Source organism: Triturus cristatus, chromosome 2_1, assembly GCF_964204655.1.
Source record: "Triturus cristatus chromosome 2_1, aTriCri1.1, whole genome shotgun sequence".
Lineage (NCBI taxonomy): Eukaryota > Metazoa > Chordata > Amphibia > Caudata > Salamandridae > Triturus > Triturus cristatus.
Window position 1 is genome coordinate 512,913,949 of NC_140581.1, and position 15,863 is coordinate 512,929,811.

General features: G+C 42.4%; 1 protein-coding gene across 2 annotated transcripts in view; it reads left to right on the plus strand.

The window, feature by feature from the left end:
- Positions 1-15,863, plus strand: part of RASGRF2 (Ras protein specific guanine nucleotide releasing factor 2) — a 2,022,215-nt gene that overhangs the window by 1,746,463 nt on the left and 259,889 nt on the right. For both annotated transcript variants that reach the window (XM_085632406.1, XM_085632407.1), the window contains exon 19: positions 4,626-4,738. In XM_085632406.1, coding sequence (XP_085488532.1) covers positions 4,626-4,738 — 113 coding nt within the window. The remainder of the gene's footprint in view (positions 1-4,625; positions 4,739-15,863) is intronic.

Consider the following 15,863-nt stretch of genomic DNA (forward strand, 5'->3'; position numbering starts at 1 on the left):
AGATGAAAGGACATAATGCTCAAAATGCAAGTGCTCTGCATCAAGGAATCTCTGCAGGTAGGGAAGGAAAGATAAAAGCTAAAGTGGGCCAACAAAACATCCAATTAAGTTTAATGGAATTAGCTCAGAGCAAAGACACAGGTTCATTAGGTTTTAATTTTTAGAAATGAATATGTATAGAAAACCTTTATGGACAATTGTAGTTCACCTTTGTCTAAAATGTAAAATAGATTTGTACTCCATGAAGTGTCAATGTATTTTTTCTGAAGATGAATTTGTTTAGTAAATAGCACCAGTCAAAAATATGATGCTTCTTTTTTTACAATGAGTCATACTTAGGTCATAGCATGATCCCATTCTTTGTGTTGCGCTGATGCAGAATGAATCTGCACGTTTCTTTTTATTTCTGTCTAGAGCGCATAAATGAACTTGAAAAATCTCCAAGTTAGTGCATGTGCTGTTGAAAGCAGAGCTCAGAAGTATGTAGAGGGAATTACTGACCTGTGTTACCGAGCATGTTTAGCATTTAGTTAAAAGTACTGTAGGAAAATGCTTCTTTTTGACTTGATCATCCCCATTTTTTGGAATGATGCTGCAGTTTATTTTATTCTGTGCACCGGGACTCTGCTAACAAGCCCCAAGTGCATGTGCTCTGACCCCCTAAAAAGTTTGAAATTCACTGTACTCCTAATTGCCACCATTAACTTACCTATGTGTCACTAACATACAGTGAAAATTGTAACCAGGCACCGGTATGTTAAATGTCACTAGTGTACTACAGCACACATTATACCACCACTAAAGTGGCAAAGCTAAACAGTACCTGACTGTGCAGGTTTTAACTGAAAATTTGACATGTCAAAATATCCCCTTTTGACACACCTAAACCCTCCTTTTGATTACTAATAAGTCTCCCCTTGTAAGCCTTGATTCCCAGTAAGACAGGGTGCACGGTGTTTAAAAGTAGGACATGTAACAGTCTACTTTTAAACATGTCCTTATAGTGACAAAGCTATTTTCAGTATAGGAAAGCCTCTAGAGTTAATTTTAAAATTAAATAATATTTTCTCCACCTAGAACCCAGCTACAAAGTAATTATGTACCTTTCTTAAATAACTATTAAAAAATGCAATTCATTGGTAAAGTCAGATTTCTACTAAATCTTGCATTACAGGTACTTTTAGAAAATGAATGTTTGCGTTCCTAAAGCCTCAAGAAGGCCACTTGCATGAACTTCCTACTGCTACCCAGGAGCTGAATAGCTCCTTTATGATGTGTGAACTTGCTCCAGAGCTGAAACAAGGGCCTTGGGTGTGGGGAGGTGTTCTGTTCCTCTGACAGGTTGACAACCTGGCCAGTGCTCAGGAATTTGATTATTTTCAAAGAGGCATACCCTGTCACAAGCTGATGCAGCTAACACTTGGACCTGCCCCTCTTTTGTTCTTTAAGCCAGCCAGGCACCGATTCCAATGGGAGCGGAACCGCCCCCCAGAACCGGTGTTGCTAGGGCGGGTACAGGAGTTCTGCACAGTGGCAGAAAGGTTCGGCCAAATTGGTTTTATGTAGAGTGGGGCACTGTGGGATTGTTTACAGTAGAGGACACAAGAACTGCTGCAAAAGTAGGTAGGGTTGCCTCTGGAGAGGGAAACATCCATTACAATGTATTCATTACAACGACCTACCTTTACAATGCAACTGTTACAATGCAACTGCCTTTCGATACCATGCCATTACAATGCATGTCACTACAACGCATGTCATTACAACGCATACCATTACAATGCATGCCATTACAATGCATTATAAGGTAAGTAATGAAGATTTTTTTTGTATTAGGGTGGGTATGGGTTTTGGGGTACATCGGAATAGTAATTTTTACCCCTACACTATCCAACACTTTCACTACTGCTGCACTCACTGGAGTGGGAATAGTATTTTTTACCCCTACACTATCCAACACTTCGTAATTTTTACCCCTAAACTATTCAACACTTACCCCACTGTTGCCCTAAAAGTATTATGCATTGTAATGGTATGTGTTATAATGGTTTGCGTTGTAATGGAATGCGTTGTAATGGTAGTTTTGAAAGCATTGTAATGGCATGCGTTGTAAGATGATGCAATGTAACAGTAGTTTCAATGTAAAGACTGCATTGTAAAAGCATGCGTTGTAATTGCATGCGTTGTAACATCATATATTCCCTAGAAACGATTTCCCCATTGGTTAGGAAGGGGCCAGGAGTCAAACACACCAACAGGCTTGTGATAGGCATAAATGTGACACCCCTGGCCCCATATCACTACTGGACCTGTAGAATACAGAGGAAGGACTGCACCTGCTGTTAAGACCTGTGAGAATCACACTAAGGACTGGACCTTCTCCCACTTGTACCCGAGACAAAGTAGTGGACTCCAAGAGTCACTTGGCTGACCTCCTGTTAAGCTACAGGGACTCAAAAACTGCAAGAAGCCCATTTTTATGAAAGAGCCTAGCTGAGCAGCTTCACCTGGACATGCCCTGAACCCAGCAGGTGGCTTCTCTTGGAGCTAGTCCTGACCATTAAGTGCTGTTCCTGAGGTCCTGGAACCCTTGGCTCTTGTCAGAGCGTCCACCTCTTGCCTAACCCTAAAACCTGGGACCTAGAAATGTTTTCAAGACTTTTTACGTGGAGAGCTGACAGATTATCAGGACCAACTTGCTAAACCAATTCAATGTGGGCCTGACTTTGTGGTAGCTCCCACTAGATTCTTCTCCGAAGCAGCAAATTTAGTGGCGTGATGCTGACCGGCATCCAACGATGTTAAACCCTCTTTGGCTACAGCCTGCCCTGATGATGGATTCCGATTTCCAGGAAATAGTTTAATCAGAAATCTTAACCGGGCACGACACTGAGCAGCATCTGATTGTCATTGATGGGCGCTAATTCTGAAATTTTCCCGCTCTGAGCTTTTTCCTGCCTCCGCCGACAACTTCATCGAGACCTTGTCCTTTGCCAACTCTTCTTCGACGATCCCGTCTTCTAATAGAGCCTGATTCCTTGCCCCACTGAGGGCTTTATCTTCTCAAAAATGTTGTAAGTGTGGCGGTAAGTGTCTGACCAGACCAACCTGTTCCTCGTATCCGACCCACACTCATTTGTGTTTGGCCTCAAACCTTACCCGTATCACGGTCATGTGCGACCAGTTGCCTGCAGCCGACACTTTGCCCTTTTAGGTGCTATTTTTTGTAAAAACTTTAAAATCATATTTCTGGTTCACCGTTTTGGATATTTGTTGATTTGATTTCATTTATTTCAGTAAAATATTCTCTATTTTTATAAATTGGAGTGGGATACTTATTGTATTGTGTTTTCAACTTTTGCACTGTTTTGGTAATTCTAATTGCTTTAATCATTTTCTTAAGTTTAACCTGTCTGCTCTGTACCATAGCTTCCACAGTTTGTGCTCAGGTTTAAATTACTGAAACCTTTGCTGGACCTAACAAAAATAGTACCATTATTACTTGTAGTGGACTACCATCCATTCCAACTAATAATCCACTTTCTCACAAATACTAAACATAAAATCACAAATATACAAAATAAAACCAAGACTGTTCTAGCCTTTCCTGAATTATATATCTGTGTGTGAAAGTCTGTCAGTGTTAAACAATTCAAACCCCTTTCTTATGGTGTTTTTCAGGGAGTTCCTAATGTAAAATCCCTTCTTAATGTATTTGTTAGACATTTCACAATGTAAACCCCTTCGTATTGTATTTGTCAGAGTTTACAGTATAAAACTGCTTCCTTTTGCATTTGTCACAGGGTTACACCACACTGAACCCCTTCCTAATTGACGCATGGTCTGTTATATTAATGTTTCTATCAGCTATAAGCAATGGAACTACTTCATAGGTGGGCTAACACAAATGCTGCCCAATCAAAGAGGATCAAGAAAGAGAAGATCAGCTAAGAGGCAGAGTCAAAAAGCCCCTCTCTCTATAATGTTTTTAATGTATTTCTTAGTCATTGCATGAGGTTCGACAAACAGTTAAAGCTGCTTCTAGCAGACCTAAAAATGACAAACTTCGGAGCAGAGGCTGGCTTGCACCATTTCATTTCTCTGCAGTGGTTTCGCCAGAGTGATATAATTGATGGAATCTCTCAAGGTACTAAAACCTGGCCTTTTCACCCACCCATTATCCGTCTAATCCCAGTAATTTATCGGTGAAGCTCTGCTGGCCTCTTGGAAATACTGCCCAGCCTCTTCTGTTCGCTGTGACTGTGTGTCTGCCAAAATAGATCAAGCACAGTAGCGTTACTCGGGGAATATATGTAAAGAAAGTAATATAACCATCTGCCCTGGTTTCTTGTCGCTTGATTTATGTTATCTTTAAGAGACTGAGAGAAAGTACTTGGAATCGACTAGTGAGAGTGTTATCCACACAGAGCTAAACTAGATAGAATATTCAGGGCTGTATATTTCCTATCAGTTCTCGCAGCTTCTATAGAATATAGTATTTATAGAACATCACTCCTGCAGCCCTCTTAAAGCAATGCTAAACTGTACACACACAAACTGACTAGCGAGTGCATTGGTATTAGCTTATGTTTTCAATATTAACATCAACATATTTCATTTTATAGGACTTCGAACTAAATATTGAGATGAAAACGAATGTAGTAACTTTATTGGAAGAAATTTTGAGAGATCCTGACCTTTTACCCCAAGAGAGAAAAGCAACAGCTAACATCCTAAGGTAAAAACATTGTTTTACTCGCAGTAAAATGAACTACTTGAAATCTTGCGATACATGCATGTCAGGTGTAGAACGCATCATCCTTACATGCATCTCGTGAATGGTTTATAACTCAGGCAATGAGAAATTATAATTTCTGAGGGACTACGTAAAACCCAATTATAATTTCTCATTGCCTGAGTTATAAACCATTCACGAGTTTGAAGTTTGCTCTTGTTTGACATTTCCATGTTTGCTGTCTGCTAATGAATGACATTCCCTGGCCTTATGTGTGACACTTTGAGAGACACAGTTGCCCTCAGAACCATGAGTCATCTCCAGCACCATGACTCCCATACAAGCACCGCTTCCATGTACCCTGCCAGCACTGGATCCATTCAGGTCCTTTGTTGTCAGCACCTACCCCCTTCAGGTTCTAATTAAGCATAACTCTTCCCATTCCCTTTCAAGCTCTAGCTCCCTACTGTTTTGCCTGCAAGCATTACATACTAGATCAAAACATTAGTAACAACCACTTCTTCTGCAGGCACCTGCAGGCTTTGGTGCTACTGCCTGCAGTTGTTCTAATGAGGCTGAGTTCTAATTCTGAAACACAGATCCGCCAATGTTGTGTATTGCCATTTTGAAGGCTATCAGCAGTCAGACTCACATTTACTTTGCAAATGTCACTGAGGAGTGCAGTGCTCATAAGTGTCTCCATATTCATATATCTCAAATTGCCTTACGTCATGCGATAATATGCTATGCAGTCTATATTTTGCAGGTGCATTCTGGTACTTGTAGTCCTGTTTATAGGAAAAATAAGACTGTTTGAACTATACACTCTTCAATACGCTATTTATATTGATGTTTGTAATTTGGGTGCATAGAGTCACAATTATCTGAGGCTTTCCATCTTAAACAATGCATGCTGCATGCATTCCTGTTTATAAAGCAATGTACAATGCATATATGTGATAATCACATCACTCCATGTCACAAGATATGGTTGTTAAATTAAATACTGGGGCTGAAAACATGATGCCCAGATGAATTGGGGGAACTTGGAACAAGCGTTCACATAGAACTCATTTGTGAGCAAAATAAGATGACATCGAATTTTCTGTGTAGATTTAATATAAACCAACATTTACATTTCTATTTTATGACAGGTAAAATTCTGTTTTAGACTGAGCTGTGAGTTCATAGTGTTCTCCCGATTCAGAGATTCAGCGAAAAAGCAGCAGATTGGTAGAACACTATGAGCTCACTGCTCTGGAATTAATTGGCCTCTATAACGGGCTGAACAAATCCTCTGTTCAATCCAGCGTAGAAGCATCCCACTTCTGGCCCACCGGGGCTGCTTAAAGGACATGACGCTTCCTTGACTGTGCTAATCTGCCACTAGTCAAAAGTAACTCAAGCACACCAGTGACCATTTTACATCACTGGGAAAGACGCAACAATTGGCGATGAGTAGGGGATACTTTCCCAAGAAGACAAGACTGCTCTCCCCGAGAGTTTGCAATGATACGGCAAACTGCTCGTGTGTGCAACATGTGCCCAGAATCAATGCAAGAATACAAAGCACAAGAGGAAACCCGTTAACCCAGTTGAGACCGGGTAGAGTATATAACAAAAACAACAATGTCTCAACCGGTAGTCATTAGCAATGGCAATTACAACGAGTGTATAAATCACTTGAGAGAGGAGAAAAAAAGAAAGGGAGACCACAAGCAGGTTTCATAGAATATAAGGTGTTATTTGTAGGTAGTTGTATCAGCACTACAGTACAATATTACTTAAAGTAACCATAGCAACCAAGTGTGCACTGAATGTGCTAGTGTTGGTGAACGGCGCAGTGACATAAAGGTGATGAAACAGCGTGAACGTCAGAAAAACAGTAAAAACAAGTAGTTATGAGGTCAATGATACAAGACAGATCAACATAAGTCAGGTATTATGATTAGTCGACGGCGTTTCGACCTGTTCGATATCAGGTCAACTTCAGGACAATGGTTACTTAATCACAAATAGTGCTGAAAGGATAATGCTGCAGTAATCCGATCAAAAAGGGTGAAGGCCCTGAGAATCTGGCAAAAGGGCAGCTGTTTGTGCTCCGACAAGGGAATGCAGTAGTTAATAGCAAAGTAATCCTGGAGGATTTCAATGGATTCCAGGAAGTAGGCCGGAACTGAGTGCTTGAGCGGCGCTACCCAGCGTCGAGAAGAATGAATCAGAGGGCAGGCGGGAAAGAAGTTGCCGCTACAGGGGAGGTCGAAACGGACGGGTGAGGCATCCGGATTCCCAGCCAAGCGTGCTCATGGAGAATAGAATAAATCATGAGGCAGGCGGGAAAAAATTACCGCTTCATAGAAAGTGACTAGGACGAATGAAGCGTCCGGAACCACAGCCTAGCGTGCTATGAACCCAATACGCTATGACCTGATATCGAACAGGTCGAAACGCCGTCAACTAATCAGCGCAAATAGTGACGTCCATGGGGTTAATCAATTCTGTCTAATTCATAATACTTGACTTATGTTGATCTGTCTCGTATCATTGACCTCATAACTACTTGTTTTTACTGTTTTTCTGCAGTTCACGCTGTTTTATCACCTTTGTGTCATTGGGCCATTCAACAACACTAGCACATTCAGTGCACACTTGGTTGTTATGGTTACTTTAAGTAATATTGTACAGTAGTGCTGGTACAACTACCTACAAATAACACCTTATATTCTATGAAACCAGCTTGTGGTCTTCCTTTCTTTTCTTCTCCTCTCTGAAGTGATTTATCCACTCTTTGTAATTGCCCTTGCTAATGACTACCGGTTGAGACACTGTCTGGTGTTTTTGTTACAGAATCAATGTAAAGTGGTCTGCGACCGGCACATGTGGAGTCAAAGCCCTGCTCCAACCCATACACAGCCGCAGAAGAAATCGAAGGCCATACAGAAGAGCATATTCAAAATGCCTGCCAAACCCGCCCACAAGGTGGTCAACAGAGGCGATGCGCCGCATCTCACATACAGAGCTACTAATCAGACAGAGCAAGAAATAACAATCACGTCATCAAAGTACCAGAAAGAGTGAACTTAGAGCAGTGGGTGATTTAAGCATACTGTGACACATGCTTCAAAGCCAACGTCTTCTTGCATGTCAGAGATAGCTTGCGGTGCGATCGCCTGAGCGGCACATGCTCAAACAACTGACTGCGGCAGAAGGGAGCGCAAAATACAAGGCAGCTGTGTTCCTGAAGCCACCATCACCTTTCAACACTTCTAAGAAACAGAACATTGGTGGCAGGAGATCTGTGTGGATTGAACCATTGGATGACTTCATAAATGCACTAGAGTAAGAAGATGACAAGAAGATCATCAAATATTTAAAAAAAACCTTGCAGGTGATGGAGTGAAAGAAAAGAAAATCTCACAGACAGATGCTAAATTGTAGCAAAAGGTAAAATAAGCATTGGAGGCCAAGTTCAATCCAATGCCACATGTCAACTATGAAAAGTATATCTTCAACCAAGCACGACAACAAGTTGGTGAAAAAATGGGCGAGTTTGTTGAAAGACTTGATGCACTCATTAAACATTCCAAGTTCTGTGACTTCACTAACGAAGAAGCCATATGCTTCAGAGTTATTGATGGCTGGCTTTCAGATTTGTTTAGAAGGCGCATGCTGAGAGAAAAACACAGTCTAGAGAAAATGCTGATGTCTGTGAGAGCAGAAGAATGAGCAAACCAGCAAGCTTCTGACATAAAAGCATGAACAGCATACAATGAACCAGCGTTGACCGTGAAAAGCAAGCACAAGCATAAACAAGATACACGCAAGTCGATGTCTTCAAAGAAAACAAAACTATGCTTCCGATGTGGATTTTCGTTTCCCCATGAAGATAAATGTCCAACCATAGGACAAGTCTGCAAACGTTGTGGGACAGAGAACCATTTCATAACTGTGAGACTAGCTGAAGAAAAATCAAGTGTATCACAACGGTAAGAAAAGATGAATGCGAGAACATTCCAGAATCATTCTCCACGCCCCTAAAACCAAAAGGAAACATCATCTAACACAAGTAAAAACCAGGCAAAATCAGTTGTCGTCAAGCTCATCGTACAAAGGTTCTTCGACGTCACAATTGAGTACCAGTGAAGAAGATGGGTGTGCGCTGATGACACCTACCAAAGGACGGCGTGCACATGGGGAGTTAGTTGCCTGTAAAGAATATCACAGTTCAAAGAAAGCATACTAAACAAAGTGACACATTTCATTTGGACACTGTCCGAAAATCACATTGGAAGTGATCGATCGCCCAATAGCTTTCATCACAGACAGTGGTGTGTCGATTAATATCATGCTAGTGGAAAGTTTAACAGCTTATTCCCTGTGCGTTGCCTCACTCCTTCAGGAATAAAGGTATATACCTGGGCCGCTTCATAGCCACTGCAAAGCCAAGAGTCATTCACAGCGACAATGCCACACAAAAAGACATTGGTATGAGGCACCATTCATGTTCTACAAGGGTCGTTGTCGAGTATCTGATTGCTCTATTTTGCCACCGCTGCTGACATGAGATTGATATCCCACAACTATAACCTCTGTGCTCAGTCTGAGATCACTAGCTGATTACCGTCATTGTTCTGTGGCCTGAGAAAACTCAAGAAAATGAAAGTACAGCTTTGTATCAATGAAGACATTCACCTTGTTGCTTAGAGGCATCCTAGAGTGGCTTTTCCCCTATGAAGAGAGCTGTAGAGAAAAGGTTGGAAGCACTTTTAAAACATGACATCATTGAACACTCCACAGGCTCCACACCATGGGTTTTACCCATAGTAGTAGTACCAAAAAGGACAGTAGCGGAGCGACGCACATTTGCGTTGATATGCTCCAGGCAAACAAAGCCATTGAGAGGGAGAGGCACCCTGGTCTGCACATACTCATGCAATTGAACAGAGCCTAAGTGTTTTCCCCTCTTGACCTGAATCAAGGATGCCATCAACTTGAGTTGGAGGAGAACTGTAGGTACGCTACTACCTTTTCAACTCAAGTTAGTTTGTTTAGATTTAAGAGACTGAGATTTGAAGTAGCTTTGCTGAGATATTTCAGGATCTTATTCACAGAGTAATCCAAACTGTTGCACATGCTTTCAATTACAGTGATGACACTGTTTTTTGGGAGAACACTGAAAAACACAACAAAGCCCCTACCCAAGTGGGCCTGTTACTTGCTCATGCAGGTCTCACTCTGAAAGCCACAAAGTGTGAGTTTCATAAAAACTGAACTCAAGTTTTTTGGGCACATATTCTCTGATGGGGGAATGACTCCAGACCACCCACCCACCAGGATGTTACCATGCTGCGATCCTTTCTAAACATGGCTAGTTATTGCTCAAGATACATTTTTAACTTTGCTACAGTGAGTTTTCCAATTAGGAGACTTGACAAAGCGAAATGGGCTGTTTCATTGTTCTCTGGAATGCAACCAGAGTTTCAAAGACATTAAACATGCGATTGAAATGCAACTGAAATGGCCTACTTTGCCCCCAAGTTACATACTGTTGGACTTGGCCCTTTTTGCAGGGTTATCCCCAAACTGCTAAGCAGTGCTAATGTGCATGTCCTCTCTGTGTAGATTGTGTTTATGGATTGGCATATTTGATTTACTGGTAAGTCCCTAGTAAAGTGCACTGAGTGTGCCAGGGCCTGTAAATCAAATGCTACTTGTGGGTCTGCAGCACTGATTGTGCCACCCACATGAATACACTGAAAAGGTATCTCAGACCTGCTACTGCAGTGTCTGTGCGCACTTTGTGAACTGCCATGTCGACTTGGCAAGTGCACTCACTTGCCAGGCCCTGACCTTCCCTTTTCTAACATGTAGGGAACCGCTATGGTAGGCCCAAGGTACCCCCCCCCCCCGGTCCGGGCGCAGTGTATCTGAAAGGTAGGACATGTACTGGTGTGTGTGACATGTCCTGATAGTAAAATACTGCCAATTTGGGTTTTCACTATTAAAAGGCTATCTTGCTCCATAGGATAGAATGGGAAATGCTTTGTAACATCTTACAAGTATAACTTCCTATTGGGACAAGATAGAGAATTAACGTTTAGGCTCTCTAAACTCAGAATTTAATAACACATCTTTAAGCTAAGATGGTTTTTAAATTGTGTGTTTGAAAATGCCACTTTTAGAAAGTAGGCATTTTCTTGTTTAACCATTCTGTGTGCCATCGCCTGTTTGTGTATTGACTGTCTGGTTTTGGAGTGACAGGGGCTGGGGATGTGCATTCGCTGTAGACAGCCACTGGGGGGTGTCGGGGTGTGCCTGGCCCTTCCTGGATGACTCAGAGCTGGGCTCAATAGACCCTGGCTGAATTTAGAGTAGTGGGAGGAGATTTCCTTGCACCTGAATAGGGCCTGTCGCCCTTGCACAATGCTGTCTCTACCCCCTGTGGTCATACTACACCAGCGAGGACAGAAATGGTTTGGACTTGGCTTAGAGACCCTTGCGCAAAGAGAACAAAGACATTTGGGGGTATAAGTATTAGACCTAAAACCCCATAACTTTAGACTACGTCTGAAATCAAGAGGAACCTTTGCCAAGGAGAAGAGCTGGGGAAACTGGAGGAGGAGTACTGCCCCTTTGCTGTGTGCTGTCTGGGGTTGGCCTGCAGTAGCTGTTTCTGCCAAGGAAAGGACAAGGACTTTGCTGTGTACCCCTGCTTGAGGAAGATCTCCAAGGCCTTGAGTAGAGCTTGCCTCCTGTTCTGAAGTCTCAGGGACACAAAGACCTCACCCCCAGCTCCCCTGAACTTCCTTGCTGGGAGGTCTGACCTGCCAAGAGGTGCCTGTGACTGTGTTGGGCCTCTGTAGGTTTTTCCTGCTGTTGGGAGCTGGAAAAGCAATGCAACTACAAGAAAACCGATCCATTACTCTTCTTCCGGCTGTTTTTCCAACGGAGCCCCACTGTGTGAGAAGAATCTCCACTCATCGCCCCGCCACTGCCGAAACCGATGCAGCGCCTGTCGCCACTGCAAGAACCGACGCATCGAGGGATCGCGGCTGAAGAAATAGACACAGCGCTACTCGACACCTCTGTATCGTTCGTTGACGCATCCCGGATTTCCACGCATCGTACCTGTGCGGCAAGTTTTCCCGTCGCATCACCCGCAGACCAGGACCGTCGCGGAATCGATGCACTACTTCCCCTACAGATTGGAATCGCCGTATCAATTCTCCTACGTGCAGTAGAACTGTTGCATCGCCTCCCCATGGTCTCAGGACCTGACGCATCTCTTTGGTTTTTGACGCTTTCCATCTCTGCAGCTCTTTGGCCATGTGAATTTGGTCGCAACTACAAGTACTTTGAGAAAAATCACGCATCCATAGTTTTCGATGGGCCAAGTTGTTTGAAACCTTTTTAAAGTCATATTCGTATTACATGTATGTTGGATTTTTGTTGATTTGGTCTTGTTGAGTTTAGATAAAGATACATTATTTTTCTAAACTGGTGTGGGGTCCATTTGTGGTGTTATCACTGTATTACTGTGTGTTTTGAGTCCAAATACTTTGCACATTGCCTTTGGGATAAGTCTGTCTGCTCGTGCCAAGCTACCCAGGGGGTGAGCATTGGTTATCTAAAGTGTGTATCCCCTTTACCCTCACCAGAAGCAAGGGTCCCTATTTGGACAAAGGTACCTACCTCTGCCAAATAGAGACCCCATTTCTAACACATACCCAAATAATGGTTGATGCATGCCTGGTAAGGCTAGGGGAAATCCTTGCTCAGTACAAATAGCATCCGACTGCTCAGAGACACATTGTGGCCTATTCCAATCGCAATCCGACTGAAACAGAACGTGCCTACTCTCAGCCGTACAAGGAGAGCCTGGCTGTGCTGTGGGCCTGCAAAACTTTCATGTATTCCACTACAAAAAACAACTCCTCACTCCACAACTGGTGAGAGTCCATCCACCTTGATATTTGGGACAGCCATCTGAGCAAAACTGCCTCAGTGGATGCCGGATCGATCAGTGAATACTGAGAAGGTTCAAGACGCTGACATGACTCGGAAAAGGAAAATGAAACATATGCAGATTAGCATTTCTGTCCCCATGAGACACCCTTTGACAAAGGAGACTGTGTACTGGTTAAGCAAAGACGAAGATAGAAAACGGACACGCCTTTTGCCACTGATCCTTTACAGGTTGTGGCATGCAATGGACCTATGGTAACCTCACATCATCGTGGACAATCCATCACTCAGGACACATCACATTTTAAACACCAACCACAACACTTGTCGAGTCCTGAAACCACGAATGGGGCGACCCCTCTGGCAGGCCCAGCTCAAGCGCAGTAGGACCCTCGTGGTTCTGGGCGGACTCTGAACAAGAACTACATAATATGTGGGGAGGTGTTAGGGTGTGGTTTAATGGGAAGTATGATGTAATGCGCAGTGCATTAGTATATGCTGAAGAATAAAGTAGTGCTTGACTGCAGTTCCCATGTGGTGTAGTTTCTCTGCATGCTCCTGGGCTTGGGAAAATGCTACACTTTGTATTACCAGGGAACTCCAACAAGGGAACTTTGTTATAATAAAGGACATAGGGCCTACGGTTGAGAATGGGCCGAAAAGCTTTTCCAGGAGGTTGAAAAAAGAAAAAAAGCAGTTTAACAATTAGAGTAAAGGATTACCTATCCGAGTATGGGGACTCTCCTAGCAAATGTAAAGACTGCGATGATGGGAACTCAAAGAAGATTGCTGGTAAGTAATTAGTACATCAATGTCCCATTACATTACTTTAACATTGTAAGAACTCTGAAAACATCTCCAAACAGTTAAGCCTGGAGTTTCTTAAAGCTAAGTTTCTGTGTACTCAAAGTAAGGATATGGATCACAAAACATATAAAAACATTCTCAAAATGGGCTTTTAGATTTGTACTGGTTAGTGCTTCAGACCATTATTACTTCTTGGTGGTAGTCTTTAGTGAATAATGAATGCGCCGAATCATTAACTTCAATGTGAACAACAATGCATATACCAGAAATGTTCAGGTGCTATATGCTTTACTTGTAGTACTGGTACTTTAAAAGGTTCTTCTTAATCCACCATCTTCTTCTGATGCACACTCTGAACACTGCTTTGGTTTACTGAGCGTATTTATTTCTTCATTACTGATATAATGATTAGATTTCCACTGCTGACCAGTAATAGGTGAGCCAATCCAGATAAAATAGCTACATTTAAACTACTCTAGTTTTGTGAGTCTGATCTTAGTGTACATTTAATTGCATTTAATATTCCCTTACCGCCCGCTTTCATATGTGAAATCAGTCCTATTGTTTTTGATGCATGTAAAATAGTTTCGAAGGTCTCAAGAATTGCTGGTGGACATGCTGTTTGTAGTAGCTGTATAATGAATTTTGCACTATGTGTTGTCTATAAAGAATATTAGAACAATAGAATGTTGAACACTCCATTGCAGACAATGGAGTGCTCTGGGCTTCTACGGGCCCGTAGAAGCCAGCAGAGAAACATTCTAATATTGTTTTTCATTCACAGCTGCTGCAATGAACAAAGGCCTTTCAGGGTCTGCAGGGATTTAAATCCCCTGGGGCTCCGAGAGGCCTTTGTTTTTACCCATTAGAACATTCTGTCCTCTGGGCCTCCCAGCGGGTTCTACTGGGCATTAAAGGCACGCTCTCTTGTTAAAGGCCCTCGCCTTCAGCTCGGGCCTTTAACGCTGGAGCAGGCCTTTAATGGCTGGTAGAGCCCACTAGGTCAGGCTCTAAGGCTAAAATATTTATCTGCACATTTTAATGTTATTTCTTGCTTTAATAATAGTGCTACTATACTAGCTAATTTGTCAAGGCTTACATATGAAAACTTATTATCCAGCCAATGGTGCATCATAGTTGCTTCCTGTGATTGTGGGAACAATATATATCCAAAACCAGGGACTTAACGCAGGCCCCTTCAGCTCCAGCAGTGCAGGCAGGCCACCAACCCTAAGGGGGAGGGGTGGGTAAGGCTTATTCAGCCAAGGCCATTGAATATCTGTGAGAGAGGGGTGACTCAGGCTCTTTATCACATTCTACAAGCGGACCCCATCATTTTGCATTATGCCGCTGTAAAATCAAGATATTCAGGTACAAGGAAAATTCAGAGTAAAGTAGAAGTAAGTTTATTCCAAGAACAAAAGGTCCCATCCATCCAGCAGGCTGTGCCAGGTACAACTGACATAGACATCTAGTATTCTGTAGCACCAGGTTCTATCACCATGGTGTTGCTCAAATGAATACATAGTGAGTCAGGCATATGCGATGCAGGGAAATAAATGCACTACACACCTTCCCTCTTAATGTTACAATTACAAACAGTAGAATAAACAAGAATGTGTGAAGAACAAAAAACTCTAATACAGTAATGACCTCATCTACACTTTTGCTCCATGACATAGTCTTTGAACTTAGTGGGTCATTTAACCAATCTTCTTTCTCTTTGGGGTGTCAGAGCTAAAGTCGATGGACGTGATGAGATGGAATCCGACGGTTGACCATCACACCCATTGTGCAATAAGGAATTGTTTTTAATAACAACAATTCTGTTGAGATTCCATATGCGTGAATCTTCGGTTTTTATGGCATTAGTTAACTGTTTGACAACCCTATGTGGTCTCTGGAATAAGCCAGGCGCCTTTCTACCAAAGGGCGCCTTGATCATGATCCAATCACCGACTTTTACAGGAGTAACCTTTTTTTTGTATAACCGTTTTTCATTAATGGTTTAACAAAATACATACATATTTTCGCACTGAAATTACAATACATCATCGTTGTTCATACAAAAACGTAATGGAAAACAACCCATGGCAATGTCGTCCATTTATAATTCCATTTTTAACTGGCATGGATGTGTATTGCGGGACATGATTGTATGTTAGGCATTCTTAGTGCTTCAGTCTGGCTTGTCAGGACTAGCTGTTTCCTTTTGCTGTTTCTTACGTAAATATTGCAACACAGGTTCCCAGATATTGTTTTTACAGGAGTAACCTTGACTGCTTTTCTAGCGTCAAAAGTTAGTTTCTGTGCATCAATTCTTTCTGCCTCCTTGAGCTTCAATTTGCCATCAGAG